At 34.4% G+C, this 27,654-nt stretch overlaps 1 protein-coding gene across 5 annotated transcripts in view; it reads left to right on the top strand.

Annotated features, from left to right (window-relative positions):
- Nucleotides 1-27,654, top strand: part of PIBF1 (progesterone immunomodulatory binding factor 1) — a 170,899-nt gene that overhangs the window by 129,638 nt on the left and 13,607 nt on the right. For 4 of the 5 annotated variants that reach the window (XM_014566953.2, XM_006193839.3, XM_032496881.1 and 1 more), the window contains 2 exons: nucleotides 4,123-4,253; nucleotides 10,385-10,469. In XM_014566953.2, coding sequence (XP_014422439.2) covers nucleotides 4,123-4,253; nucleotides 10,385-10,469 — 216 coding nt within the window. Of the gene's footprint in view, nucleotides 1-4,122; nucleotides 4,254-10,384; nucleotides 10,470-11,268; nucleotides 11,792-27,654 lie in introns of those variants that run through there. The other variant, XM_032496882.1, reaches the window with a different exon arrangement.

The raw sequence follows: 27,654 nt of genomic DNA, 5'->3' as shown, positions 1-27,654 counted from the left end.
ATTTAGATGAATAGTTTCAATAACTTTTATAAAGTAGTCCTCAAACTGTAAACGGGTATCCTCCAACAGTTGGTCACCCACCTCTTGGCTTCACTTTCCTCCTCATCCACCTTGAGCTCATGGTCGACCATTTTCACAATGAATGTTTCTGCCCTTGACTCTTTCTACCTTCCTGTCCATCTTCCACTATACCCATCCTGCTGTTCTCCACACCTGCAGCTTCGAGGCTGCTAGTCACTCATTTTTTTTTTCAATGGAAGAAAACCAAAAAACTGCAGTGCTAAAATAAATGCTATATTTAGATCTTAATTTGAAAAAAAAAAAGTATAGTAGTTTATTTAAGAAAGAAATGTAAGTCATTCCTTGTTTTAAAAAAACAGCAAATCTTTAGCCTCCATTAAACTTGTTAGGGATTATGAAGGAAAGAGGAAAAAATTTTTCATATAAAAAACTAGAATTTTCTGAAAAGAAAACATATATGTATGTATATGTATAACTGAATTGCTTTGCTGTACACCTGAAACTAATGTTGTAAATCAACTACACTTCAATAAAAAATAAAATTTTTTAGAAAGCTAGAATTTTTATTATCAAAGAACAGTTTAAGGTCATAAAGTAGGAATTTTATAATTTTTTTGTTCTGCATGATAAAATACTCCCCCACCCCCTCATCCTTATAATAGTAGATATCCACCACTTTTGTTGTGATTGTTCAGTTTTTGCATATCCAATTTAGAGAACCTTTTCTGAGAACTTATTAAGTACCAAAGTAGGGACCTGCTGATATAGACAGTGCTGTATTTCATCCTGTTCTAGCCTACATTTTACTGTTAGGAAAAAAGAGTAAATACAAATTAAAAAAAAAATAAAAAAAAAACCCTAAGGTTAATTGGGTATATAAATTGATGAAATCCTTTAGAAAGAACCTTGGTCTTATGTGTCAAGAGAATTACATAGTTACACCCCTTTATCCTTAGTTCATCTTCTGTTCTCAAAAAATTTAACAAACAAAATATTAATTTAAGAAAAAAAACTACAATACAACAAAAGTTCATTTGAACATCATTTGTAATAGTCAAAAGTTGATAACATCCTAAATGTTTACTACTATAAACAATATAGCATTATTTATACTAGTCAAAATTTTATAGCATCTTAAATGTTTATTACTATAAGCAATGTAATTAAATTGTGGTGCATTGGCTTACTAGACAGTTTTGTAACCATTGAAAATATTAAAATGTAAATTAAGGTACTTCAGCAACCAGGAAGAATGACTATGATGTAAGGTAAAGTGAAAAAGAATAATATAAAATTGTACATAGTATACTAGCATTGAGCAATCCAAAAAGAAATTAAGAAAACCATTTCATTTATAAAATACTTAGGAATAAATTTTATGAAAGAGGAGAAAGACTTATACACTGAAAACTATAAAACATTCCTGAAAGAAATTAAAGAAGACCTAAAAATGGAAAGATGTCCCATGTTCATGGATTAGAAGATTTAATATTGTTTCTTTTTGTTGTTTGGGTTGTTTTGTTTTTTTTTTTTTGATTTTTTAAGTTGAGGTAAAGTTTATTTACCAACATTATATAAGTTTCAGGTGTACAACATAGTGATTCACAACTTTTAAAGATTATACTCCATTTATAGTTATTATAAAATATTGACTATATTCCCTACACTGTACATATATCCTTGTAGCTTATTTATTTTATACATAATAGTTTGTACCTCTTATAATCCCCTACCCCTATCCTGCCTCTCTCACCCTTCCCTCTCCCCACTGGTAACCACTGGTTTGTTTTCTATATCTGTGAGTCTGTTTCTTTCTTGTTATATTCACTAGTTTGTTTTATTTTTTAGATTCCACAGATAAGTGTTAACATATGGAATTTGTCTTTCTCTGTCTGACTTATTTCACCAAACAGAATACATTCCAGGTCCATCCATGTTGTTGCAAATGGCAATGTCTCATTGCTTTTTATGGCTGAATAGTAAATCCATTGTGTATGTGTGTGTGTGTGTGTGTGTGTGTGTGTGTGTGTGTGTATATATATATACTACATCTTCTTTATCCATTTATCTGTTGATGGACATTTAGGCTGCTTCCATATCTTGGCTATTGTAAATAATGCTGCTATGACCATTGCTGTGCATGTATCCTTTCAAATTAGTGTCTTTTATATTAGATATATACCCAGGAGTAGAATTGTTGGATCATATGGTAGTTCTATTTTTAGACTCTGAATGGCCAAAAAGAATCTTGAAAAGGAAAAATAAAAGTTGGAAGACTTGTACTTTTAGATTTTAAAACTTAATTATTTTAAAAGTTACAGTAATCAAAACAGTGTTGTATTGGCATAAGGATAGACATATCAGACTAATGGAATAGAATAGACAGCCCGGAAATAAATCTCACATATATAGTTAATGGTTTTTCGAACAAGTTTGCCAAGACCATTCAGTGTAGAAAAGACAGTCTTATCAACAAATGGTGGTGGTAAAACTGGATATCTATGTGTAAAAGATTGAAATTGGGTCCATATCTTATACTGAAAACAAAAATTAACTCAAAATGGATCAATGACCTAAATTTCAGAAATAAAGATATAAAACTCATAGAAGAAAACATAGGAGAAAATCTTTATGACCTTGGATTTGGCAGTAGTTTCTTAAAAATGACACTGAAAGTATGGGCAACAAAAGAAAAATAGGTAAGTTGGATTTCATCAAAATTAAACACTTTTGTGATCAAAGGGCAGTATCAAGAGAGTGAAAAGACAAACTACAGAATGGGAGAAAAGATTTGCAAATCGTATATCTAATAAGGGTTTAATATCCAGAATATAGAGAGAACTCTTACAATTCAACAGCAAAAAAAAATGGACAACCTAAATAAAATATGGGCAAAAGACCTGAATAGACATTTCTCCAAAGAGGATATACAAATGGCCGATAGGCACATGGAATAACTGTGTTGGCAAGAATGTGGAGAAATTGGAACCAAGTGCATTGCTGGTAGGAATGTAAAATGATACAGCCACTGTGAAAAACAGTTGGCAGCCCTTCAAAAAGTTAAATATAGAATTACCATATGACCCAGCAATTCCACTCCACTCCTAGGCAAATACCCAAAGGAATTGAAAACAGGGAGTCAAACAGATATTTATACACCACAGCATTAGTCACAATAGCCAAAAAGTAGAAACAACCCAACTATCCATCTACAGAACAGATGAATGAATAAACAAAATATGCTATAAACATACAATGGAATATTATTTAGCCAGAAAAAAGAATGAACTTCTGATACATGGTACCACATGGATGACCTTGAAAACTTCATATTAAGTGAATTAAGCAGACACACAATGACAAATACGTTATGATTCCTCTTACATAAGGTATCTAGACTGGGTAAATTCATAGAGACAGATAGAATAGAGGTTTCTGGGAACTGGGCAGTATGGGGTATTTTTTTAGTTAATATGTTTCTGTTTGGGTTGATGAAATGTTCTGGAAATAGATACTAATGATGATTACACATCATGAATATACTTAGTGCTACTGAATTGTACACTGTAAAATGGGGTTAAAATGGTAAGTTGTATGTTATTTATGTTTTAAACATAAATTTTTAAAATAAATTATGCAGAGTTATTGAGGTACCTAAATTATACATAGTGATTGAGGTACATAAAGATGGGCGTGAATATGAAAACATGAAAATTACTAAATTGTAATGTGATTATATTATTTGAGTAGAAATAAAGCTCAAATAAGGATTTTCATGTTTAGCTAATGTGTATTCATTAAAAGAAGATAAATTTTATGTCACAAACCAATAAATGGGGGTATATGACCCACCACAAAATTAGTAACAATTAATATTTTATTTATTTTTTTTTCTGATTACATATTCTTTATTATTATTATCATTATTAAAAGAATACATTGATTAATAATTTTTGAAACCTTCAAATTTACACAGAAGGAGCTTTTCAGAGTAATTCATGTAAGGGATAGTCGATGTACTGTATCTGTGCTAGAGCATTTTGAACAATTTTAGTTCCTGGTAAAATTGTCCAGATTTTAATGAAATCTGTTTTTCTTTAGCTTGACAGGGCCAATTCTCTGTTAAACCAGACTCAGCAACCTTACAGGTATCTCATTGAATCAGTGCGTCAGAGAGATTCTAAGATTGATTCACTGAAGGAGTGTATTACACAACTTGAGAAGGATGTCAGGTAAACCATCTACAGATCTTTTATTTGAGTAATAAAGGCATTGTGAGCATAATACTGCTGTGGATGAAATCAGCCTGTAAATTGTGAAGAAAAAACTGAAATAACAAAGGTGGTCTTAAATGTAATGAGTATTTTATTTCTCTTAGAAAAACAGTCACATCAGATTAAGATGTTCACATCCCGCCTGATAAATCAGAAGTCTTAGCCTGGAAATAGCAATGCTACACTGATTGACAAAGCACTCCACCCACCCCAGGGCACACAACAGCTATCCTAACCTGTCCTTGTTCCCCTAGAATTCTTTGGTGGGATGGGCCACTTGTGGAGTCAGAATGGCTTTTTAAACAGATAAAATGTACACATTGACTTAGATTCATGTTGACTTCGCCAAGGAATTTTTAAGGCTTTTCTTCGCCTGACCCTTTACGTGAAGTAAACCATGAATTACCTAAATGTAAATAAATTCCTTTCACTTTCTTACGTTGAAATTGTTTTTTTCATGACGCTTTATCCAGAACACTTGCTCCACTTAATAATCATTCAAATTCCTTATCTGTTCATCTATACAATCGTTTTAGTCTTTTTAAATTACAGTAAAAGAATGATGCTGCATAATGAAAGAGATTTTAACTCATGGATGCTTGAGTAGTTGGTTTAGTTGTTACTAGTTTTTAAGATTATTTAGAATAAATTATTAGATAAATCATTAACTAATTCGTAAATGCAGAAGCAGTGAATTAGATGGGAATGAAAATTGTTAAATTAAGGAATTGGAAAAGGTGGTTTATTGGAAAATACAATTGAAGAAGATAGCTATTAAATTCAGATTTCCTAAGATACATAACCAAAAATATAAAACTACTGGTAATTAACTTCAAAGTGTGAGTGTTCTTTTTGATGAATGAGAATAACAATCCTCTTTCATTTCTACCCCACCAAAATAATTACTCCAAAACTGTATTCCTGATCATCATTTTCTGATGTGATAAAATAATTTAAAATAACATCTATGTTTTAAATGTCAACATATATAACAGTTTATTTCTAGATTAATTTTAAAGTTAAAATTATGTTTAGAATATTCATAACAAGCATTAATAAATTCAATGAATTAATTAAACGGTTGTTCTATAAATAGCTGTTGTGAGCAACAGAAATCATGTAATATCATTCACTGGACACTTGGTTATCTTAGGGAAATTGAAGAAAGAACCCTAAATTTTTCTTCAAAAGAATTTTTTCTGTATTATATATTTGTCATATTTGAAATTTTATATAAAGTCTTGTTTTACCTTTGTAATCTTGGAATGGGGATATATAAAAGGGCTGTAGAAAAAAATGACCTCTTATACAGTTACCTTCAATTAGATTTATTTGAAGTTTTATTTTACTAAGAATTAGGATAGCTGAAAATGTTTAATATAAAAAAAAATAATAACCGTCTATAGGAGAAAATTGTAATGATGAACGACAAATACAGCCCTAGAGAAATTAAGCAACTTGTAATCTCAGAGCATCCAGTTTTGTGATAGGGCCAAAATTTGAATCCAGATCTGTCTGCTTTCTAATTCTATACTCTTAACCATTATGTTATACTGCCTCCCTATGTTCTAATCTGAGTAAGAGATAATTTTTCATTAGCTAATATAATTAAAGAAGAGAGGCAAAAAAAAAAAAATAGTGTAGAATGGTGGGTTAAAAGTGGGGCTTTAAGGAGTTGATAATTTTTGATGCTGGGTGACAGGTACATAGGGGCTTGATATATTTTCTCTCTTGAAATATTTCATAATAAAGTCACTTTCAAAAAAACAAATTTTAAAGGGGAATGCAGGCTCCATAGATTGGCCGCATGGTTTCAAATCCAGCTTAGTCCTTAGTTTTGAATTGGAGCAAGTCAGTTAAACTCTAAACTTTCATTGTCCAATACAACTTTCTGTAATAATAGAAATATTCCATACTGCATTGTCCAATATGGTAACCACTAGCTACATATGGCTATTGAGCATTTGAAACGCAGTTAGTGTTACTGAGAAACCAAACCAAAATTTTTATTTTATTTAAGTTAATTTTAATTTTAATCACCACTTGTGGCTAGCCAATGGCTATGATGTTGGACTCTACAGCCTGTTTTCTCATCTGTGAAATGGGAGTGGCACCAACAGTGCTTAATTCATATGGTCATTCTGAGGATTAAATGATACAATGTTTGTAATATATATAGCACTATTCCTACACATTATAAATACTCTATATATGTATGCTATCTTACATTTAACACCCTTATATTGAAAATTATCTTTAAAATGAGAAATAACATTTCTCAAAATATACTGAATTTTGACAAAAATTGAGACTCCCTTAACAGCGACAGTAATGACAAGAACTATGCCAATTATGGAATTAACTGCAAATATATGTATATATATATGCATTTTGTGCTAAACATCTGAGACCTTTAAAGCTGTAGTAGATTTGAACCAAGATTTCATGGGATATGAAGTCTTACTCTTAATTGAAGCAACTGCCTTCCAAAGTAAAAAGTTAAGGTGCTTTCAGTATTTTAATTATGGCTTTTGAGATGCTGTAGATGTCCCTGATGACGTAAATGAAAGGATGTGATGCCATAAAAAAGTCCAATCAACAAATCAGATACAGCAGGAGGGATCACATTTCTTTCTGCCATTATGCTGACTCTAAGCCAATGGCATTTCAAATAGAGTGGAATTATCCTGAGCTTTGAATACACATCAGCCTGGTTTCTTTTCTCAAGGTAAATGTGTCTGTAAAATATAGATATTAATGTGAACATCAAGGGAGAGTTGTGAAAATTAAATGATGTAACATATATAATAAAAAGCTTCTGGCACACGGGAGAAACTCAGTAAATGTTACCTCCCTTCCTCTTTCCTTCATTAATTTGAAATTTAAACATTGGATGACTCATCCAAAAAGATTACTAAGTGATTATGTTCCTTGAAAATTCCTATTTCTTTTTGCTGGGTATTGATTTTTATAGTAAAGAATATTTACATTAACTGATTAATTTGTAAATGTTTCTCTAACTTATACAATTAAAGCTCCTTAAAGAAATGAATAATTTTATCATTTTCTTACAAAATAAAACAATACCACTGTATCACACCCACAACTTGCCAGTTTAGCTATTTATACAGCATATTCAACGCCTAGAAAGGTTAGAGGAAATATGCACTAAAATGAAATCGTTATGAACATGTAAAAAGCTAACATTTGAGATATCACTATTAACAATTTAAATTCCCATATCATTAAAGTAATACTCTGTTCTAAAAATAGTTCTTTTAACTCTCCTGCACCAATCCACAAGAAACAGTCTGGGTTATATAGTTTAATCTATAGTTCAGAACTAAAGGAAGCATGGAAAGAGAATAATTAGCAGAAATTTTCTTTCTCCTTTGTCAGTTCTCCGTTTATTGTTAACTCGTAGTTTAGGAAAAAAATACTACTTAAGCTTGTAAGGCTTAAGCCAGAGTATATTCACCCAGGAAGTTAAGGAACAATATATCAGGAATATGTTTTCATATAGCAGGTGAAACAGAGCCATAAACATGAATTTCTGAGTAATAATTAACATTGAATTGAACAATTATGGGTGTAATATACCATTCACGATAGATGTGCTTATAAGGAGATTTGTTTTGTAGTTGCTTTATGAGTCATGCATAGAAGCTTTGTATTTTTAAAGGTAAATTTCCACTGTTATGAAATGTCTTAGAGAGACTAAACTTCTATTGAGTAATCTCATACATACTGGAAGAATACAGCATAAAATAATAATCATACTCAGTTTTAGAGACCACTTGTTGAAGGCGGTTTCCTTTGTGATTTAAGAATCTATCATAGGGAAGGCTGAGACTTTAAAAATATATACCAGGTATTGTCTGTGGAGCCTACGTCTTGCAAATAGAATAGAGTGCTTTGTAAACCGGGTTCATCTGGCCACCTTTTATTCCATGTTATACAGTTATTTTTGTTATTTAAATATGGAATGTTTATTCTGAAAAAAATTAAACATTACATATAAAGCATTTCTAATGAATTATTCAGTCAAAATCCTTTAATTACATCAACATTCCATTCCTGTTACTCTACACTTTACTTAATGTGCCTGCTGGTATTTGAGAGCTTCTGTGTGTGTGTGTGTGTGTGTGTGTGTGTGTGTGTGTGTATGTGTGTGTGTGTGTGTGTGTGTGCGTGTACTCACTCACTCGTGTACTGCGTGTGAGTGCATGTTTACATTCTGTGTGTATGTCTGTACATGTATATGAACATTAACACCTACCTGTTCCTTGAAAAAGTCCTATTCCTATTTACTGGACATCTGTTTTCATTTTGAAAAATATTTTGTCTTCAATGTGATTCTCGCTAAAGATAGACTTTTAAAGTTACAGAAAAACCTGATCTCTACCATGCTCTGGGGGACTGAAGCAGAACGTGGCACTCAGCTTCCTTTGTATTATCTAGTTCTTTTCAACTCCTCAGCTCAGTAGGATCTCTGACGCCTAACTCCAAAAGTCAATTTGTTTTTCTGCTGAGCAGCTTACCTTTATTGACATTTAATTACTGTTTTCCTCTGATGAGTGTTTTTCATCTAAATTAGTAACACTATACAGCCTTTATGTAGGGTTTTATGTGTTCAGTGCTTTATAGAGTCATTCATTAGATAATTCACATACCCCTTTGACATTTATGAGTATTATTTTCCACTTTTACAGATGTGAAAACTGAGGTTCAGTGGGGTGGTGTGTGTTGTGCTTTATACCACACAGTTGAGTCAGTGGCCCAGTTGGAATCAGACGTCAGAATTGCATCTAGTCTTTCTTCTCAGAGGACAAACTATGGTACTTCCTTGGGGAAATTCTCAGTTACTAGGAAGGAGGAGAATGTGAGTTTTCTGCTTAAGTCCTTGGAATTCCCAGGTCTTCCAGGACTTCTACTGCTATTCCTTGAGTTTAAAAAAAATCTTCTCCCTAATATTTTAAAAACTGGTGGCGTTCCATTTTCTTAAAGTATAACTTAAAATGTGTTGCCTATTTGGCAAAACAATTCTCATTAATTTTACCTTCACAGATTTTATTTTGACATTTAAGGAATTATGTTGCTTCAATTCATTGCTGCTTTTCTTAATCCTTACTGTAGTGCTGGCTGAGTAGACTCATTCCGTTGGCTTTCAGAGAATATTTCATTTAATGGTTTTAATTAATGTTTATATGTTGAATAATAAAACTCCAAGCAGTATAAGACAGGCCTCAAATGTTTATCTTTTAAAATATTAATACACCCTTACACCCTTTCCTATCAGGAAATAGATCCTATCAAAGAGAAATTCACAGTGTAGACTTAGAAATCGAAGATTGACCTAAGAATTTAAGGACAAAAATTGTTTTCCCAAGTTTACCATAGATTAAATATCCAATTCATTTATCTAACTCAGCTATATACCTGGTAATTTAGTATACGGTAAATCATGAAATACTACTTTCAGGTTTTGTTAATTCTTTTTTTTTTTTTTTTTTTTTTTGTTTATTTTTGGAGGGGGTAATTGGGTTTTTTTAAATTTATTTTATTATTATTTTTTCAGCAGAGTCACAGGAGATTGAACCCAGGACTCCGTGTATGCTAAGCACACACTCTACCACTGAGCTGTACCCTCCCCTCCAGACTTTCAGTTTAAGGATAAATGTTTTAATTTGACTTTCAGTGTCTCAAATGTTAATATTGTGCCCATACATACTTTTTTTTTACCTTTTATGTAAGTCCTATTTCCTCTTTTTACATTTCAGGAGTAACCAGTCATATTTAAAACACTAATTTTATGCCCCTAGTAGGCAGAAAAATATTCTTAGAAAGCATCTCAGTTGCATTGTTAAATGGTTATTTTAAAAAAAAAAATAGTCTTATAAAATAGCTAGGCCATTGGTTAAATCAAACGTTGCAGTCACTGATCGGATATCTTTATGAACTGTAAATTTAATTTCTCTGTAATTCAAACCATCAGATTTGTCTTTATAGTCTTTTGCTATTTATTACTTGTTAATTAAATTTACTCTAATATGACAGCTCTTTAAAACTTGGTGTGTTTTTCCCCCCAGCAATTTAAATAAAGAAAAGTCAGCTTTACAGCAGATGAAGAATCAAATGGCATTAGATTTGGAACAACTTCTAAATCATCGTGAGGTACTTTTTCCTTTTTGTCGTAATTTTTACCACTTTAGGCTTTTTCAAAATCATGTTAGGTTAAGATTATTGGATCCAAATTATCCATGTTCATTCATGACTTCTCTTGTTTGCTTCTCACTGTAATTGGGTCCTTTAATAGTCAATATAAAAGGTACACTTTATTCTTTGTGAATTAATTTATACTTTATTCTTTATGATGGTACAGACATTTTTTAGCTCTTTAATTTTTCCCTTAAGTTTTTTTTGTTTGTTTGTTTTTTCTTTTCTTTTTCTGTTTTACTTTTAGGGGGAAGGTAATTAGGTTTATTTATTTATTTTGATGGAGGTACTGAGGATTGAACCCAGGACCTCATGCATGCCAAGCAGCTCACTCCACCACTGAGCTATACGCTCCCCCCTTTATGAGTTAATTCTTATTCCTGGCATGCCCCTTTGTATTGGCCCCTTATTACCTTATTCATATCCTGTCATTGAATTTCCACCTAATTTAATAATTACCTGTTTTATCTCTTTTTCCCACTGGACAGTAAATTTCTTTAGTGTGCCTCTGTCTTATTCATCACTTGTATGGCCAGCACCTAGTGTAAATATTTATTTTGAACTTTAAAGTTCATCAAAGTTTTTTGTTTGTTTCTCACCAAAACTCTTTTAGAGTTAATATAATCCCTGTTTTATAAATGGAGAAGTGAATTTTAAGTGGCTTGCCCAGAGACAGTCATAACTAAGAGACAACCCCAGGTTTGCTTTTTCTCATTTTCTTTCTTTTTTTGTATGTGATTTTTTTTTTTTAATGGAGGTTGAACCCAGGATTGAACCCAGGATTGAACCCAGGACCTCATGCGTGCTAACCATATCCTCTACCATGGAACTATACCCACTCCTTTTTTTCTCATTTTCTTAAGTCAGACTTATTGAGATACAATACACATACAGTAAAATTCACCCTTCCTAGAATACATGTCTATGATTTTTGACTAATGCACACAGTTGTGTAACCATCACCACAATCAATATATAAAATAGTTCCATCACCCCAGAAAATTCCCTCTTGACCTCTTTGTAGTGACCTTTTTCCCCAACTCCAGTCTGAGCAACCACTGATCTGTCTTGTCTCCCTATAGTTATGCCTTTTCCAACAAAAGGAATTAGCCTTTCACAGAATATCATATACATAAAATTATCAGTCTTTTCAGCCTTGGTTTTTATACTTATCATTAAAAAGATTCATCCATGTTGTTGCAAATAATAATTTGTTCCTTTTGTTGCTGAGTAACATTCCATTGTATGGGTGTACCAGCATTTGTTAATCCATTCACCAGTTGATGGACATTTGAGTTGTTTCCAGTTGGGAGCACCTATAAATAAAGCTGCTGTAAACAATTGTGTATCTGTTTTTGTGTAAGTATAAGTTTCCATTTCTCTTGGTAAATACTTAAGAGCAGGACTGCTGGGTCATATGGAAAGTATATGTTTAACTTTGTAAGAAACTGCCAAAGTGACTGTACCTTTTGCATCCCCATTAGCAGTAAATGAGAGTGCTCCACGTCCTTGCCAGCAGTTGGTGTCGTGAAGCCTCATTTTTTAAATCCAGCGAATTTTTTCCACTGTACAGTCACTGCCTTGTCTTAGTTTTGTTTTTAACATTTTTGCTGTCCTAATGGAAGAAAGAAATGCTCAAAACAGATCACTGGTTTACGAGTATCCTGAAGACACTGTTTCTTAGTCTGGGAAAGATACATACCAAGTATTTGGGAAGAAATTATTGGAAGGATGTTATTGAAAGAGATGAATTAGGGAGTATTACTGGAAGCAGTTCAAAGGTGCATATCCTAAAAATGGTGTCAGGGGAATTGGGGAGTGTCTCTATCTTAGAAATGGCCGTTGGAGTGAGTTCTCTTAAAGGTGTGTTTTATCTGATGATTGAAAGGGATAAGATGCCCTGAGCTAGATTTTAGAGATGAGATAGATAAGTAGATCTCTGAAGATATTTGTTCTTTTTTCTGACTTTCAACATTCCAGGCCTTATCTACTATCACCTGTGTCCTAGGATTCTGCCTTCGAGTAATCATTTCTTCACTGTGGAAGCCTGGTTCATTCATGGTGTGGATCTTCACAAATGTTTTTAAAATCGAATATGTAAGAGATCTAATGACAGGTGTCCATTCAGTCATACCAATTACTTCTTTGTTTTCCAAAAAGCTGCAAGAAAATTAAATTTTCAAAGTAAAAATTAAAGTTCAGTGGCCCAAATCTGATACTAGTCTTTAAGCTTTTCTAGGAAACAGTTCAGTACCAACTTGCATGATATGCGCAGACGCAGAAGCAAGTACAGACTGCTTCTATGGAGAAGGAAAGATGACATCCGGTGACCCAGCAAGATCCTTGACCCTTCACTGGAACATTGACCTGGTGAAGCAGTCTGCAAGATTGATGTATTCATTTTATGGCTCTGAGGGTGAAGTGCCCAGAAGAGCCAATAGATAACAATTGAATAAGAATAACTCTGATAAATAAAAATTTTTGAAAGTGCAAATCAAGGCTGAGACTAAGGTGAGGGCAGCAAGGCACCAAAGGCACAAAGTCTAGGAGGTTCCCCATCTCAGTGGCCCCTGAGAGCTTTCCTCACCCTGGTCAGGACCCTGTGAAAATCATCTGAGATGATTGACTCATTGTTTTAATCAGCCCAGTGTTCTCAGTATAAATTAGTGATTCATCAATAAAATTTCAACTCTTATCTTAAAGAAAAACAATTAGTGATTCATAAAGAAACCAAATGAACAAAAAAAGAAATAGTGATGCATAAACAGACCAAATGCACATTTAAATGAAAATGAAAATCTCATTTTCTTTTTTGCACTGGACAACTCTAGCTTGAACTGTTTAAGCGATGTCAGTTCTGATAAGACTCTATATGGACATATCATATGAAATGTGATCCCCGCCTCCTTCACACAGTTATCAATATGAGTTAAATGAAAAAAGAAATCGATGGGATAATTCTAGTTTGACAATCCTAGGATATTTGAGGTGTGGCCACAGAAGGTTCTTATTTTCCATATTGGTGTTAGCTCAAAATTGTTAGCTTAAAACACCTCTCATGTTAGGAGTTCAGCTGTGGCCTGAAGGATTTCTAGAAATGATAAGATCAATATTGGCCTCTTAGGCTGTAAATTTTTAGCATTTATACATTCAAATGGTTGTGTGTATTTGGAATGTGTGTTAGATGGTTTTTATTCTCAACTTTTCTTTAGAGAAGATGTATTAATCTAATAATTTAAAAAATGTGAGGAGATAGTAAGTACGGAGAAAAATAGCATTTTTTAGGTTGCTGTTTCAAACAACATAGCTCCGTTGGAATGGGTGAATATACTAGGTTAAAGGATCTGCACCAGAATTACTATCTGAAGATGTAATCATATGTTGAATGGAGATCGCATACCTGTCTACACTTCTCCAGTCTAAATTCTCCAAGTTCTGTCCCTGAATTTAGTGAAACCTTCATAAAGTAGAATGTGGAGGAGGAAGCAAAATACCCCTCCTCACAAAATTCCTTCCATTAAGGCACAGCTTCCTGTCGTGACTTCTGCCCTTCTAGAGCAGAACAAAATCTGGTGTCATTTCTTTTTGTTCCGAGAAATTGTTTAAGGCAGTCTCCTGCGTACTTCCATTTATATTACATAATTTAGTCTGCTGTCCACTGAGATAAATATCATGGTCCCTACTTGTACAGATGAAGCTGATATTGATAAGAGTTAAGTAACTCAACCAGGATTGCATACTTCCTGTCAAGACTTTTTTTTCCCTGAAACAAAAGCTTATGATATTTCTCCTTAGTCCTATTTAGACAAAAGTCTCATGATGAATTATTGCTTGCACTAGTCCCAGGAAAATTTCTGCTTCTGTAGCTGAAGTTATATCCTTCTTTCTTTTTTTCAGAAAGTGAAAGCTATGTAATTTAATGTGTTTCCTTTTTGCCTTAGTTGCCAGAGAACTCAGAGCTGAACATCTTATCCAGGTGTTGTAATCTATTTTTCCTCTCTCTCTCTCTTTCACTTTTAATACCTCAGAATAACTTTTTCTTTGTCTTTCAATTGGGCTGTAATGTTTTTTACCTTAAATTTGTCTTCACTTATACTAAGGCCTTTTAGGTGTAAAAATATGAAAAATAGCAATCTTAAATAATTAGGTTTTTCAAAAGGTTAAGGAAAAGATCAACTGATAGAATCTCACTCTTAGTTAACAGTATCAGGACTTCAAGTTAAACATTTGGTTTTGAATATAAGAAATGTGATTCTCTGAATGGCTTCTTGTTGAGTGTACCTCTGGAGTCTTCTTTAATGGTCATCGTTTTTCATCCATTTTTATCCACTCATATTTGCATTAATGAAATAATATTTAATCACTTTTGGACATTCTAATTGTTTTTCTTTGTATATATTTCATCATGTGTGCCTAGAATATAAGCTTGCAGGAGTAGGAAAAGTATCTTTAATCAGCCAAATATCTAATAGAAAACTGAGCATAATTTTAGGAAGCTGATATAAAAGCCCATTTCTGGTTTCTTTTGCAGCTGTATTAAGGGCACTGGTAAGAGCCCCACTTAGGAAGTTATTTCAGTATTTCATTGAGCAATAGGTGGTGTCTTGAACTAAACCAGTGATGATGGTGTCTAACAAAAACGGACCAATTTGAAAACTATTTTGAAAGCAAAATCATGGGGCTTGGTGATTGACTGGATTTACGGAATGATGATGACAGGGAGAATGAGAATTGATGCCCAGGATTTTGGCTTGTGTCCTGGGCTTGTGGTGATGCTACCAAGAACATTGGAGGAACAGATGGGGGAAAGAAAAGCTCAGTATCTAAATGGATATATTCAGTAGAGAGTTGAACATGTAGGTTCTGGAACCCAAGAAAGAGAACTTATCTGGAGATAGAGATTTGAGAGTCACAGCATAAAGATAGTGCTTTACATGGAAGTAGACTAAATGAACTAGTAAGGGTATATAGAGTGAGAACAGAAGAAGACAGAGGACAGAATCCCTAATATTTAAGGGATGGGCAAGGGAAAAAGTACTTACACAAAGAAGAGTAAGGAGTGACCAGAGAGATGGCAGGTGCCTCAGGAAAAGAGTCCATCAGGGAAGCCAGACCATTCAGAAGGGTGGAAGTTGTCAGCAGTGGCGGAGGCTTTCAAGGGGCTAGGTCAAAGATGGAAAAGAAAGTGTCACTGAGATTCAACAAGATGCTAAGGCAGCTTCAGTGGAGCGAAAAGCCATATTGCAGTGAACCGATGAATGGGCAGAAGCTGAAAAATAGTAATAGGAAAAATAGACAAGGCTTCAAATCAGAGAATATAAGATGATCAGGGAGGGAGCATGAGATCAAGGGCTTTTACCTGTCAAAGTTGGAGAGTTTCCAGCTTAAATGGTGATAGGAAGGTGCCAAACAGAGAGAGACACTGAAAGTACAAAAGAGAGAGGATAATCGACTGAGCAAAAATGTTGGGAAAGGAGGAGACCCAGAGTGAAGTAACGAGATTTCACTTGAGACAGAAGGTGGTGCCTTTTCCATTCTGAAGAGGAGAAATCAAAATTACGTGCAAAGTAAGTTTGTAGGTTTGGTGGTAAGAATTTAGGGAGTTCCCATCTAATGACTGTTTTCAATCTTTTTTTTTCCTTAGATTCTATTTTTTTTTTTGGTCACTTTTTTTTTTAGGTAGAAGGAGGTTATTAGGTTTGTTTGTTTGTTTATTTACTTACTTACTTATTAATTTTATTTTTTAAGGGAGGGACTGGGCATTGAACCCAGGACCTCATGCATGCTAAGCACTTACTCTACCACTGAGCTGTCCCCTCCCCCTTCATGACTGTTCTCAGATGCCAAGAGACATGATAGGATCAGAGTTTTGAGGAAAATAGAATTTTGAAATAGCTGTGTATCAAATGAGTGATGGACATCACAAAAACAAAAAAGAACCGCCAAGTTGAAATGCCTTGTACCTCTAGTAGTACCATTCTGTGTCATTCTTCCCCCTCTGCTTACACTCAGCATGCTGGGTGGGAACTTGGAGAAGATAGGCAGCTGGACTGGTCCAGAATTGCCTTCTGCCTTCTCCTGTAGATACATATGTACCTGTTAAGCTCTCTTATTAAGTTGTAAAGCCGGAATTACCTTTATAGTCCTTATGACATCTGTATTTTGAAATACTGTGGAAAAAGCCAGCAGTCAGACAGACAAGATGGCTCTGCTACTTGACAGCTATGGATGCTTGAGACAGTAATTTAACCCCTTTAAACTCCATTTTCTTGTATGTAAATAAAGGTGATATCTACTCTGCCCAGTTGTTTGAGTATTAAACAACGTAGTACATTCTTGGCATGTGACAGTAACTCAGTGAATGGAGGTCCCTTCCCTCTCTTCCTTCTGGTTCAAGAGTCAGTTAAAATGTTATCTATTCTTTGAAGCCTTCCATAACTCGATAAAGAAAAACTTAACCTTTTTTTTCTACTTCTTTCCCATAACTTTAAAAATATTTGTATTAATATTCCTATGATTATGTATCATAATTGTGAATAATGTCTTGCCAATAGAGTGCCTAGTTTTTCTTTGTTTGTTAGCCTTTAGCACAGTATTTAACACATAGTAAGTACTCAATTAAATGTCTCTTAAATGAATGGCGATCTTTTCCAGCCTTCAATAAAAATTGCATTAGAAACTGTCAAATCGAAGAGTCAAATAAAACGCTTTAGAAACTAGCCTTTAATATATCCACATTCTCTCCCCTCAGATACACTCTAACCAATGTCATTTTTTTTAATTGAAGTACAGTTGATTTACGATGTTGTATTAGTACCGAGGTTCTTCTACACCCAAGGACAGTTTAGGTTTCGGAGAACTATCTGAAAGTAGCCGGTGGGAAGTTATCTCTGAAAAGTTCATCTAGATTAGAGCTTCTCTGTTTTAGGACATGGTGATGGTAGTCACAGCAACCTCCATGGGTATCAAGCCTCTAAGGAATGATACTTATTTGTGGAATATAAGCTCTCTGTTTCTAACACCTGTGATTCTCCTAGCCTTTCACTCAGTGCTTCTGCCAGTAATACCTCTCAAGGTCCACAAGCAGTTCAGTTAGTATTTAACCAGAATTAACCAACCACTTCTTACTAAGAGCCTAGAATGTGCAAGGCTTCACACTTGCCTGAATGTTGGATGAAATCCTATTATTCCAGATAACTTGCCTCTGACTGCAGTGTATGTCACCTAACAAAAAGAAAACAAACCCTGCAGTTAGCCAGGTTTCTTAAAAGTGAAGTCACAGTATAATTATCATTCTTTTATGGTATGTTTATGTTCCAGGACTCTAACTCGTATGTTCTTTGTGACTTCTCGGAAAGTTTCAGGGACATTTCAGCATCACAAGTGCCCCTTAGGCAATCCACTTCATAAAGGGTTCAAACAAATTACATATTTCTATATGTGTGTCATTCTTTTTGGTTCATACTTAACTATTTTGAAATTTTCTTAAGAATGCCTTTTTACATGTTTTTCTTATACACCTATGTAGTTAAATTTTACAGTCAGTACAGTCAGCATGACTAAAAAAAATACTGTGTGGCTGAGTTAATCTTTCTTTAAATGAAGATGTAATTATTTCTCAGACTCATACATTTTCTCATCGTAGTGGTGCTCTTCAAGTTAAAATTTGTTTCTGATTTCCTGGATGTAAGTGAGTATTTTAAAGACAGTCATTAAAAGTAGAAACCTAAAACACATACAGTATAAGTCGTATTTTTCCTGTAAAGTTTTAGAATGTTTATTTTTTTCACATAAGGGTATGTGATTTTAAGCCTGAGGAAATTCAGGGAGTAAAATCTTGCAAAAAGCACTCATTGCAAATGTTGAATTTAAATATACTCTAAGTATGACAAAACTAAACCTACTGTATAAAAGTAATTATAAAGTCTGGAGTTTTTATAACTTCTTCCCACCAAAATGTTTTAAAGTTCTTCAGATCAATTATGGTGTACGGCTATACTTGAGATTACTTTCAACCAAGTGTATTTGGAAATAAGGAATCAGAAAAAGGAAAAGTTTTAAATTATCCCTCCATACTGAGAGAGGTAGCCTTTTGTTTATGCCTTCTAGAATTTGAGAGGTGCCAAAAAGGCACTCTTCAGTCATTAAGAATGCTTAATATTTCTATATTACCTTACAGTTCTTTTTATATTATTTCATTTGTGTCACAAGAGTTCTGTGATGGTCTTATACCCATTTCACAGAAGCAGCAACTGAATTTCAGCTGTCCATTCTATGGAATGTTCACTCTCCTCAATTTTGAATTGCATAAAAGACACTAAAATCTCTTTTAGATTATACTCTGTGGATCTCTATATTTATGTGAACTTGTATAAAACTTTGTAGAACTAAGTCAGATTGTTTTGATTTTCATAGGTTTTTTGGCTTCCCTTTTAATCTTTTCATCATCAACTTTAAAATTACAAATATCTCTGTCATATCCTGCGAGTAAAATTCTGTCTTGTGTGAAGCATTCTATCTCATCATAAAAATATTTTATCTGTGTATGTATGCTTTTCTAACTTTTTTTTCTTTTAACTTTTTGCGCATCAGATTTTCACATCTATTATGTATCATACAGACCTGTCATCTTCTGGGGGGTTTTTTTGTTTGTTTAAAGAATGAAATGTGTATTTTTCCCACTACATTTTAGAAGTCTGGTGTGTTTTCTTTTAAATAGTAAGTACACATCTCTGACCTTTTTTTTTTTATCAGTGAGGAACAAGTAAATGACCTATTGCTATCATTTCTAACCCTGTGTTTTTATGACTCTTAGAATAGCAGCAGTTTATAACAAACCAAACAATTAAAAGGATATAAGGAAACACACGGAACAAAAGGCAAAACTATTAAAATAAGTCTCTGGAAATAATGTGTCGTCCCGGAGAGACTATTAGCAATGATAGGAGATGATTGTGATCTGATTGGCAGTATTTTCGTTTAAACGTAACAAATCTGTCACATATTGAGGAGTGAACACTGACGGAAGGCTGGGAGTGCCGCATGGAGGAAGTATCGGCACTGGATGGGGTCACGCTCTGGAAACCAGGACTGAAAATGGAGAAGCGTCTGGAGTCTGAAGTTGATGATGGAAATTAACAAGAGTATCCTTCAAAACCTGTCAGATTGTACCAAAGTAGTGAAGTCCCGGAAGTACAGCAGCTAGGTGAATACTAGAACAGGAGGGAAAGCCAGGCACCAAGAGGACGTGAATACCAGAGGCAAATGCTGTTCAGTAATGCACGGACAGACGAGAACAGAATCACGGTGCCCGCACTTCTGATTTAAGTCTGTGGCAGCGGATTTCCGTCCTCAGGGACCTGCCTACCTCAGTGCGTTCGTACTCGCTGCTTCTACGTGCATCACTGCTGAGGATGACCTTAAGATTGTATCCAAGTTCAGGAAAGAATGTTTGAGGTGATTAGTTATGTCCCCTAGGCTATAACAGCACAGCTGTCTGTGATTCAGTAAACACCTGAGCTCCCACGAAGCTTCAGTGCTAGATAAGGTATGACTCCAGAAATGTTTGTCATCTTAAATGCATTAGAATAAGGAGTAGATAAGCTTTATGACCCTGTGTACTGGCCAGGACTTCTTTCTTTATTCTGCTCTAGACCCAACATTTTGGCTACTAGGAGATAATCAGAGGAAAATAATCAAGATGATGAAAGAATTCAGCCGTAAGAGAGATGAAAGGACTGGAGGTGTTTAGAGAAGAAAAGACTTAGAGAGATAGAAGAAATTCAAAACAGACGTGTGAACGAGGCAGAAATAGACTTGTAATACGTCTCTCCAAAGGCTGGAATTAAAACCTAAAGGTAGACATGTAAGAAGACATGTTTTGCTTTGTTTTGTATAGAAGCTAGGTTAAATAACTTGAAAGCCCCTTCCAAACCTGAAATTGTGGCTGTCAAAAGTCTTGAATGGAAGGCATCTGCATTATTTTGTAAATAATGACAGCTTTGAACCCATTCGACTCAGTAGCTTAGGAACTTGGCTATATTTCTTAAAATCTTCTAAACCTCGGTTTCCTTATCTTAAAAATTGAAGTTATATCTACCTTTTGGTATTTAGGAGAGGATTTAAATTTTTATGTAAAATACTCAGTGCAAAGCCTGGCACACAGTAGATACTCAGTGAATGTTAATTTGCCATACAAAACCTGTTTTGTCTGTTGTTTAGCGTGTGGTGGCATTGGCACTCAAGATATATATTTTTTCAATTTTGGGGGTGGGGGATTGATTGATTGATCGATCGATCTATTTGAAATACTGGGGATTGAACCTAGGACCTCATGCATGCAACTCTACCACTGAGCTATACCCTCCACTATCAAGGTATATTTTAACTTCTTTAAAAATAATACGTTAAACTGTGCTAAATGTTTGCTTTGATAACAATGTGAAATTCCTATTGCGCTCTCAGAATACTGAATAGATGACTTTGAAATAGGTTTACATTTTCTTTTAAACTATTGTGTTAGATATGATAATGATACTTTGGTTTTAAATCTTTATCTGTTAAAAATCTCTACTGAAGTATTTACAAGTGAAATGATCTGAGGTCTACTTTAAAATATTTCAAAATAACTGGAAAGGAAGTAGATAAAACAATGTTGACAAAACATTATCATAGTTTCTCAGATGATTAAACATAGTGTTACCATATGGCCCAACTAAGTTTCTACTTAAGAGAAATGAAAACATGTCCACACAAAAACTTGTACAAGAATGTTGGATGTTAGCAGCATTATTCACAACAGCCAAAAGGTATAAACAACACAAATGTCCACTAGCTGATGAATGGATAAACAAAATGTGTTATAGCCATACAGTGGAATATTATTCGATCATAAAAAGAAACGAAGTTCTGATATATTTACAACATAGATGAATCTTAAATACCCTGTGCTAAGTAAAAGAAACTACTCTGAAAGGACCACGTATTATATGCTTTCATTCATTTGAGTTGTCTAGAACAGAGAAATCTGCAGAAACAAAGCAGTTTAGTAGTTGCTTAGGGCTGAGAAGTTGGAGACAAGATGGGATAGAGGAATGTTCCTAAGGGAATCGGGGTTTCTTTCTGAGGTGACAAAAAAGCTTTAAAATTACATAATTTGAGTGGATGACTATATGGCATATGAATTATATCTCAGTAAAGCTGTTTGAAAAAAACAATATGACGGGGAGAGTACAGCTCGGTGTTAAGAGTGCGTGCTTAACATGCATGAGATCCTAGGTTCAATCCCCAATGCTGCCATTAAATAAATAAATACATAAATAAAATTACCCCCAAAAAAACCCCAATGTTGACAAAATGCTGATAATTGTTAAAGTTGGGCAGTAGAAGCTGAAAACCATGCCATGTTCTCTTCCCTTGATATCTGAAGATTTCCATAATAAAATGTTGTTTAAATACTCTTTTTTTAAAAAATAATTTTTATGTCCTATTTTTCCCACTGTCTTTAAATAAACTTTTTAAGGTTATTTATTTTGGGAGGGTGGGGGGTAGTAATTAGGTTTATTTATTTATTTAAATGAGGTTCAGGGATTGAACCCAGGACCTTGTGCATGCTAAGCATGTGCTCTACCACTGAGCTATCCCCTCCCCCTTAAATACTTTTAGATGAAGTGTAAACATCCAAAACATGTACTTGATTTAAAACAAGGTTGGTTTCTGCCTTGTGTTACCTCAGGTAGGAAAGATGCACAGAATTATCTGACTTGTTAGTCAGATACATTGTTACTCCTCTGTAAAAGCACTTACTTTAACCTCCCATGGGGCACACAGTTTGCATTATACTTGTCAGAGCTATTTTCATCAAGAAATGCCATCTATGTGTCCCCTTGCCAACATCTTTGCAGAGTTTACAACTTTCAGCAATTTATTGGCATCAACTATGCAATACTATTAAGCAGCTGCTCTGCAGTTGAGCTGTTTAAATATGCCACCACCACTCTGTGCAAATAGCTTGTATTAAAAGGCCAAGATATGTGCTTTTGGATTCAAGAGACCAATTTATCTCTTTTATAGAGATTGTTTGTACAGTAACAATCATCATCTTCATCATCATCATCTGGAAGTTTCATAAGAATATCCTTGTCCTTAACTTTTCTATTTTGAAGAGTATCGTGCTACAATATAGTTTTTATTGTTTTGTTTTATTTTTGGTTTATCTTAAGTTTCTACTGTATTTTCAGATGCAGTTCTACATTTGTTAATTTTAATGAATGGTGCCTTTATTCTTGAAGTTACTGTAATGTATTTGATATAAGTAAATAAATAAAGCACAGAGAGGAAATGACTTGCCAGAAGTCATAAATGGTGGCAGAGCCAGCACTAGGATTTACATCTGATTCTTAGTTCGTTGTTGTTTTGAAACATTTAATAAAATGGCATAGTAAAGATGAAATTTAAAAAATCAAATAAAAGCAATATAATGCATCTCAGAATTAAAGAATATTATTATAAATCAGACTGTTGAAAAATAGTGTTTAAAGATCTCAAATAAGTGGGGAAAGGAAAAAAGGATTGAGCAATGGCAAGTTTGCAGTATTTGAATTTTACAATGAACAAGTAATGCATCTTTCATTTTAAAAAGCAGGAAGTTTAAAAAATATTTTGACAAATGGCTTTCTAAATTAATGGAGCATTTGCCAGGAATAGAATCAGAACTGCCAAAATGAAGGGGCTCCCAATTAGGACTCTCCTCATTTTGTCATTTTGGACAAGAGAGCCTGCTTTGCGCCTGAGGATCCTAGAATGAAGCCTGTGTGACAGATTTTCAAAATCCACACAGCCAGAGATCGTACTCAATGTCTCATTCAGATGAATGGCCTGAGCAGCAGAAAGAAAACATTTACTCTGTTCCTTCATTCATAAATTGGAACACACAACCAAAGACTGTCAGAAACTGGGAAAAAACTAATAGCACAAAGAGGAAAAATCACAATAAACAAACAGAGAAATTTACTCCATTTTCCAGAGAAAACAAAAATTTCTGTAACAGGAAAGAACTTACAAAGTACTGTAATTAGTTTCTTCAGGAAGATTGAGAAAGTAGTATTTACCAAAAAAGTAAGCAGTAAACAGAAAGAATTTCTGATATTTTCAAAAATTGTGAAAATCAAAATCATGACATTTATTTTAAGTAAGTAAAAATGCCAGTAGAAGGATGTGAAGAAAAGTCAATGAACTTGCCTATAATTTAGAAAAAGGTAAAAAGACAGAAATTAACCAGGAAAAGCTAACCAATATTGACCATCCCAGAAAGAAAGCAAGTACCTACGAAGAAATAAGGATCAGCTTGGCATCACAGATCTCAGAAATTTGATTTCAGAAGACGGAAAAGTAATATCCAAGTTCTGAAAGAAAGCACAATACTTCATCACAATACCTCTCTTACAAAATTACCAGATTGTTTGCCATCAAATGACAAAAAGAAAGATGCAAGAAATAGTGGAACTTGCCAAGATTGCAGTAAAAAGAAATTTCGATATAACAACTGTGTATCAGTCTCAAAATCACTCTACAAAATTGATCCCAACAAACAATAGGATTAAGAAGCTAGATAATCTTAGATAATATGGGGAAAGGCATATATTACTTCTATAAAAAAGGAGGAACCCAAAAAAAGAAGGGGAAAAATCTCTATCAGAACGTCAAGATCCAATAGGAACCTGAGTAAATGGCATGATTTTGAGCAGTAGATGCAATGTAAGAAAAAGAATCCAGTTGAACTTGATACTCGAAACATTTTCCTTTGATCAGAAGTTCCTTTTCTGTGGATCTAATCATGTTCTGCTCTGCTATGAACAGTATTCATAAATCATTAAACAGAAGTACAAATAACCATACTGACCAATTGGAAAAGGACTTTTACAGAACAGAGGGAAGCAGAATCAAAAGCTAGGGAAGTGAATGGAAAAGTCAAGTCCAAATAATAAGAACAGAATCTTAAATAGAAGATGGAGCCAACAGTCAGGAGCCAGATAAGAGAACATGGTAAAAACTAACCCAGGTTAGGACCAGACCAGATTTCAAGATTATTTTATCTTACCAAAGGATCCCATTTTATAGTGACAGATTTTTCTAATTCTTGTATATTATGTTGCTTTATTTATTTATTTTTTTGTCCATTTGTGAATTGGGAGTTTGTGAATCACACCCACTTCAGTGTAATAGTAACACCAACTAGGGCAGGACAATTTATGCCAAAAATGTAGGTAAAAGAGATATTAAAATATTTTCATGGTTAGGAAGACTCAACATTGTAAAAGTCAGTTCTAAGTTGGTTTCTTTTTTAATTGAACATCATCCCACCCCTATCCCTAAGAACATAGCTCCCCCCCACAAAAAAAAAAAAAAAAAAACCCTCAATCATTAAACATTAAAGCAGTGTAACATGGGTGCCTGAATAGATAGACCACTGGAATAGGGTTTAAAAGTCCAGAAATAAATCACAGACTTATGGAAATCTAGTATATGGTAAAGATAGCATCTCAGATTAGAGAGGAAAAAATTGTCTCTTCAGTACATAATGTTGTTATTACAGAATAGCCTGGGAGGGCGGGGGGAGATGTTGAATCTACACTTTTCACCCTAAGCCAGGATAAACTTCAAATAGATCAGAGATCTAAATATTTGAAAAAGAAAAGAAACCACAGAAGTAACTTGAGGAAAATGGAAGAAGACAGCATCATAAGGCCATAAAATTAAGAAGCGCCAGATTCAGCTACATCAATCAGAATCAGAAAGTTCTGCATAACCAATAATTAAAAATTAAAAGCATAAACAAAGTCAAATAAAAGATAAACAGGAAAGAAAACCTGCCACTCTCATTACAGACAAAGGACTAAGTTCTCTAACATATGAAGAGCTCTTCGAAATGTGAAAGAAAATGACCAATCACCCAGTATAAAAACAGGCCAAGGATGTCAAGAGGAAAGAAAATACCCTTAAATATCTGAAAAGCTGCTCACCATCACAGTGGAAGAAGTGCAAAATAAGTATACCCAAACACTTACCAGACTGGCAGAAATCCAAAAAGGTAATGCAGATACAGATTTTATCAATTAGTAAAAGAAGGCTCATCGAACCAGAGTAGATTGGTTAAGTTTACACAACTAATAACAGTTTAAGTTTACACAACTAATAAGAGTCAGGAATAGTCTCTGACGTCCAGCCTCATACTAAACTATTTCCACTACACATGGGTGGCTTTCTGTGTGCTCAGTATATGGTGGGATGGTGGATATTATTTGATGTTAAAGTGGAATTTTCTTTGTTCAGATTTAGCATTGATGTAAAAGAGATCATCTATATGACAGAACATAATAAAACTGAACAAAGTTGTTCTGCATGTTATTTTGGTATCCATTGTAGCTGTGTAACATCCTAACAGGAATTTGACAGAATTCCATTTCAAGTTCTTTACTTAGACTTCAGAAACCATGCTAATAACGTTGTTTAATACTATCAGATGAACAAAAATAGTACTGTGACAACACCAGCTAGTCTAAATAAAGCAAAAACCTGTGAATTTCCCTTCTGTCTGCTGACCAGCATCAGGGGTGATCTGTTTCCTATAATTGCTCCTGTACCAGCAGAAGAGGGAAGCCAAAGAGAAACAAAATTACAGCTTCCTCCTGGGCACCTAGGAGCCAAAGCCCTCTGCCGAGGGCCCCCCACAACTCCTTCCTTTTCTCCCTCCTTATCCCTACCCCGCCTCACCCCTTCCCCTGGAAAGTATGACCCCCTTGACCTTATTTATTTATCTGTAGAATAGGGGTAGGCTGTGCTGGAGGTAATTTTTTTCCTATTGTTTTATTTTGTCTTCATGCCAAAGTACAAAAGTTACAGTGAGGAAAAAGGTTCTTTCAGATAAAAAGTGCTCTTTTGATCGGCTGAGACTGTCACCTCCCCTTTCCCTTCTCCTGTCCTGGGGAAGTAGAACAGGGGCTAGAATCAGCCGTAACACCAGACGTGTTCAACATGAAATCAGTGATGTCTCCACTATAGGGGAGCATGTAAATGAAATAACATGATCTTGAAAGCAAAAAGCGTCCTCAAAGGGCTCAAATAATGGTCTGTCAGACTGGCAGTGTCTGAAGGTAGTCACGTTCATGTGCGCTGGCCAAGCCAACCCCAGTCCTGCAGAGAAGAGAAAGGATTCTGGCTCCGTTTCTTCCAGCTCCTCTCTTGGCCCGGAGATTTATTAAGGCTCTGTGGCTTAAACTCAACAGCTCTGTTTTAAAATACCCACTCTAGCTAAATGGTTCTAAATAGAACTAATGACAGCCAGAAAAAAAAAAAAAAAGGCCTGTAGGAACTTGCTCTGACACAGAGCTGATGTCTATAAACAGATTAGTAGAAGGGCGCAGAACATCTTTTTATCACCGTAATTTTTGTGTCTTGGCATGACGGTGAAATAAAATAATAGGAGAAAATTACCTCCAGCACAGCCTACCACTGTTCTACAGATAATAAGGTAAAGGAGAGTTTGATCTGTCCTCTCTCCATATACTTGTATTTGATTGGATCAGTTTAGTACGTAATCATAAATATCCACTAGTTAGTGTGAGGTGCTGCTGAAGGTTTAACTATGGGCAAAATAAAAGAAAATAAACTTGCAGGAGGGAATGAATGACAGTTTTGATCTGCATTCTTTAAGAAGTTCAGCATAATGAGTTCTTAGTTCAAAGGACAACTGATAAAGCTAACTCTGGTTTTCATTTGTAAAAGAATAGGGAATAATACGGTTAAAGAAATCCTGACGCTGTATTAAACTTACTGTTTGAACTGCTGATTAATAGGCAAAACAAATATTTTTGGACTCTTTTTCCCTTCTATCTTCATATAAGACTTCAAAAGGAAATGGGATAGTTTAAGACATGGAGAGAAGAAGTTAAGTGCTTAAATAATCTACTTAATAAGCATGTGTAGAGAAGCTACAGGGGAAAGCAGCTAAACCAGTGGTTCCCAGATTTGTCTGTTAGAATCGCCTGGAGATCTTTAAAAAGTTTCCAAGACGAGGCCACACTCCAGCCCAATTATTTCACAATCCCTGGGGGTGGGACATAGGCATTAGTTGTTTTTGAAGTTC

The sequence above is a fragment of the Camelus ferus genome, chromosome 14 (assembly GCF_009834535.1).
Source record: "Camelus ferus isolate YT-003-E chromosome 14, BCGSAC_Cfer_1.0, whole genome shotgun sequence".
In the NCBI taxonomy this organism is placed as follows: Eukaryota; Metazoa; Chordata; class Mammalia; order Artiodactyla; family Camelidae; genus Camelus; species Camelus ferus.
The sequence above is the reverse complement of the archived record's forward strand: the minus strand, read 5'-3'. Positions and strand labels throughout refer to the sequence as shown.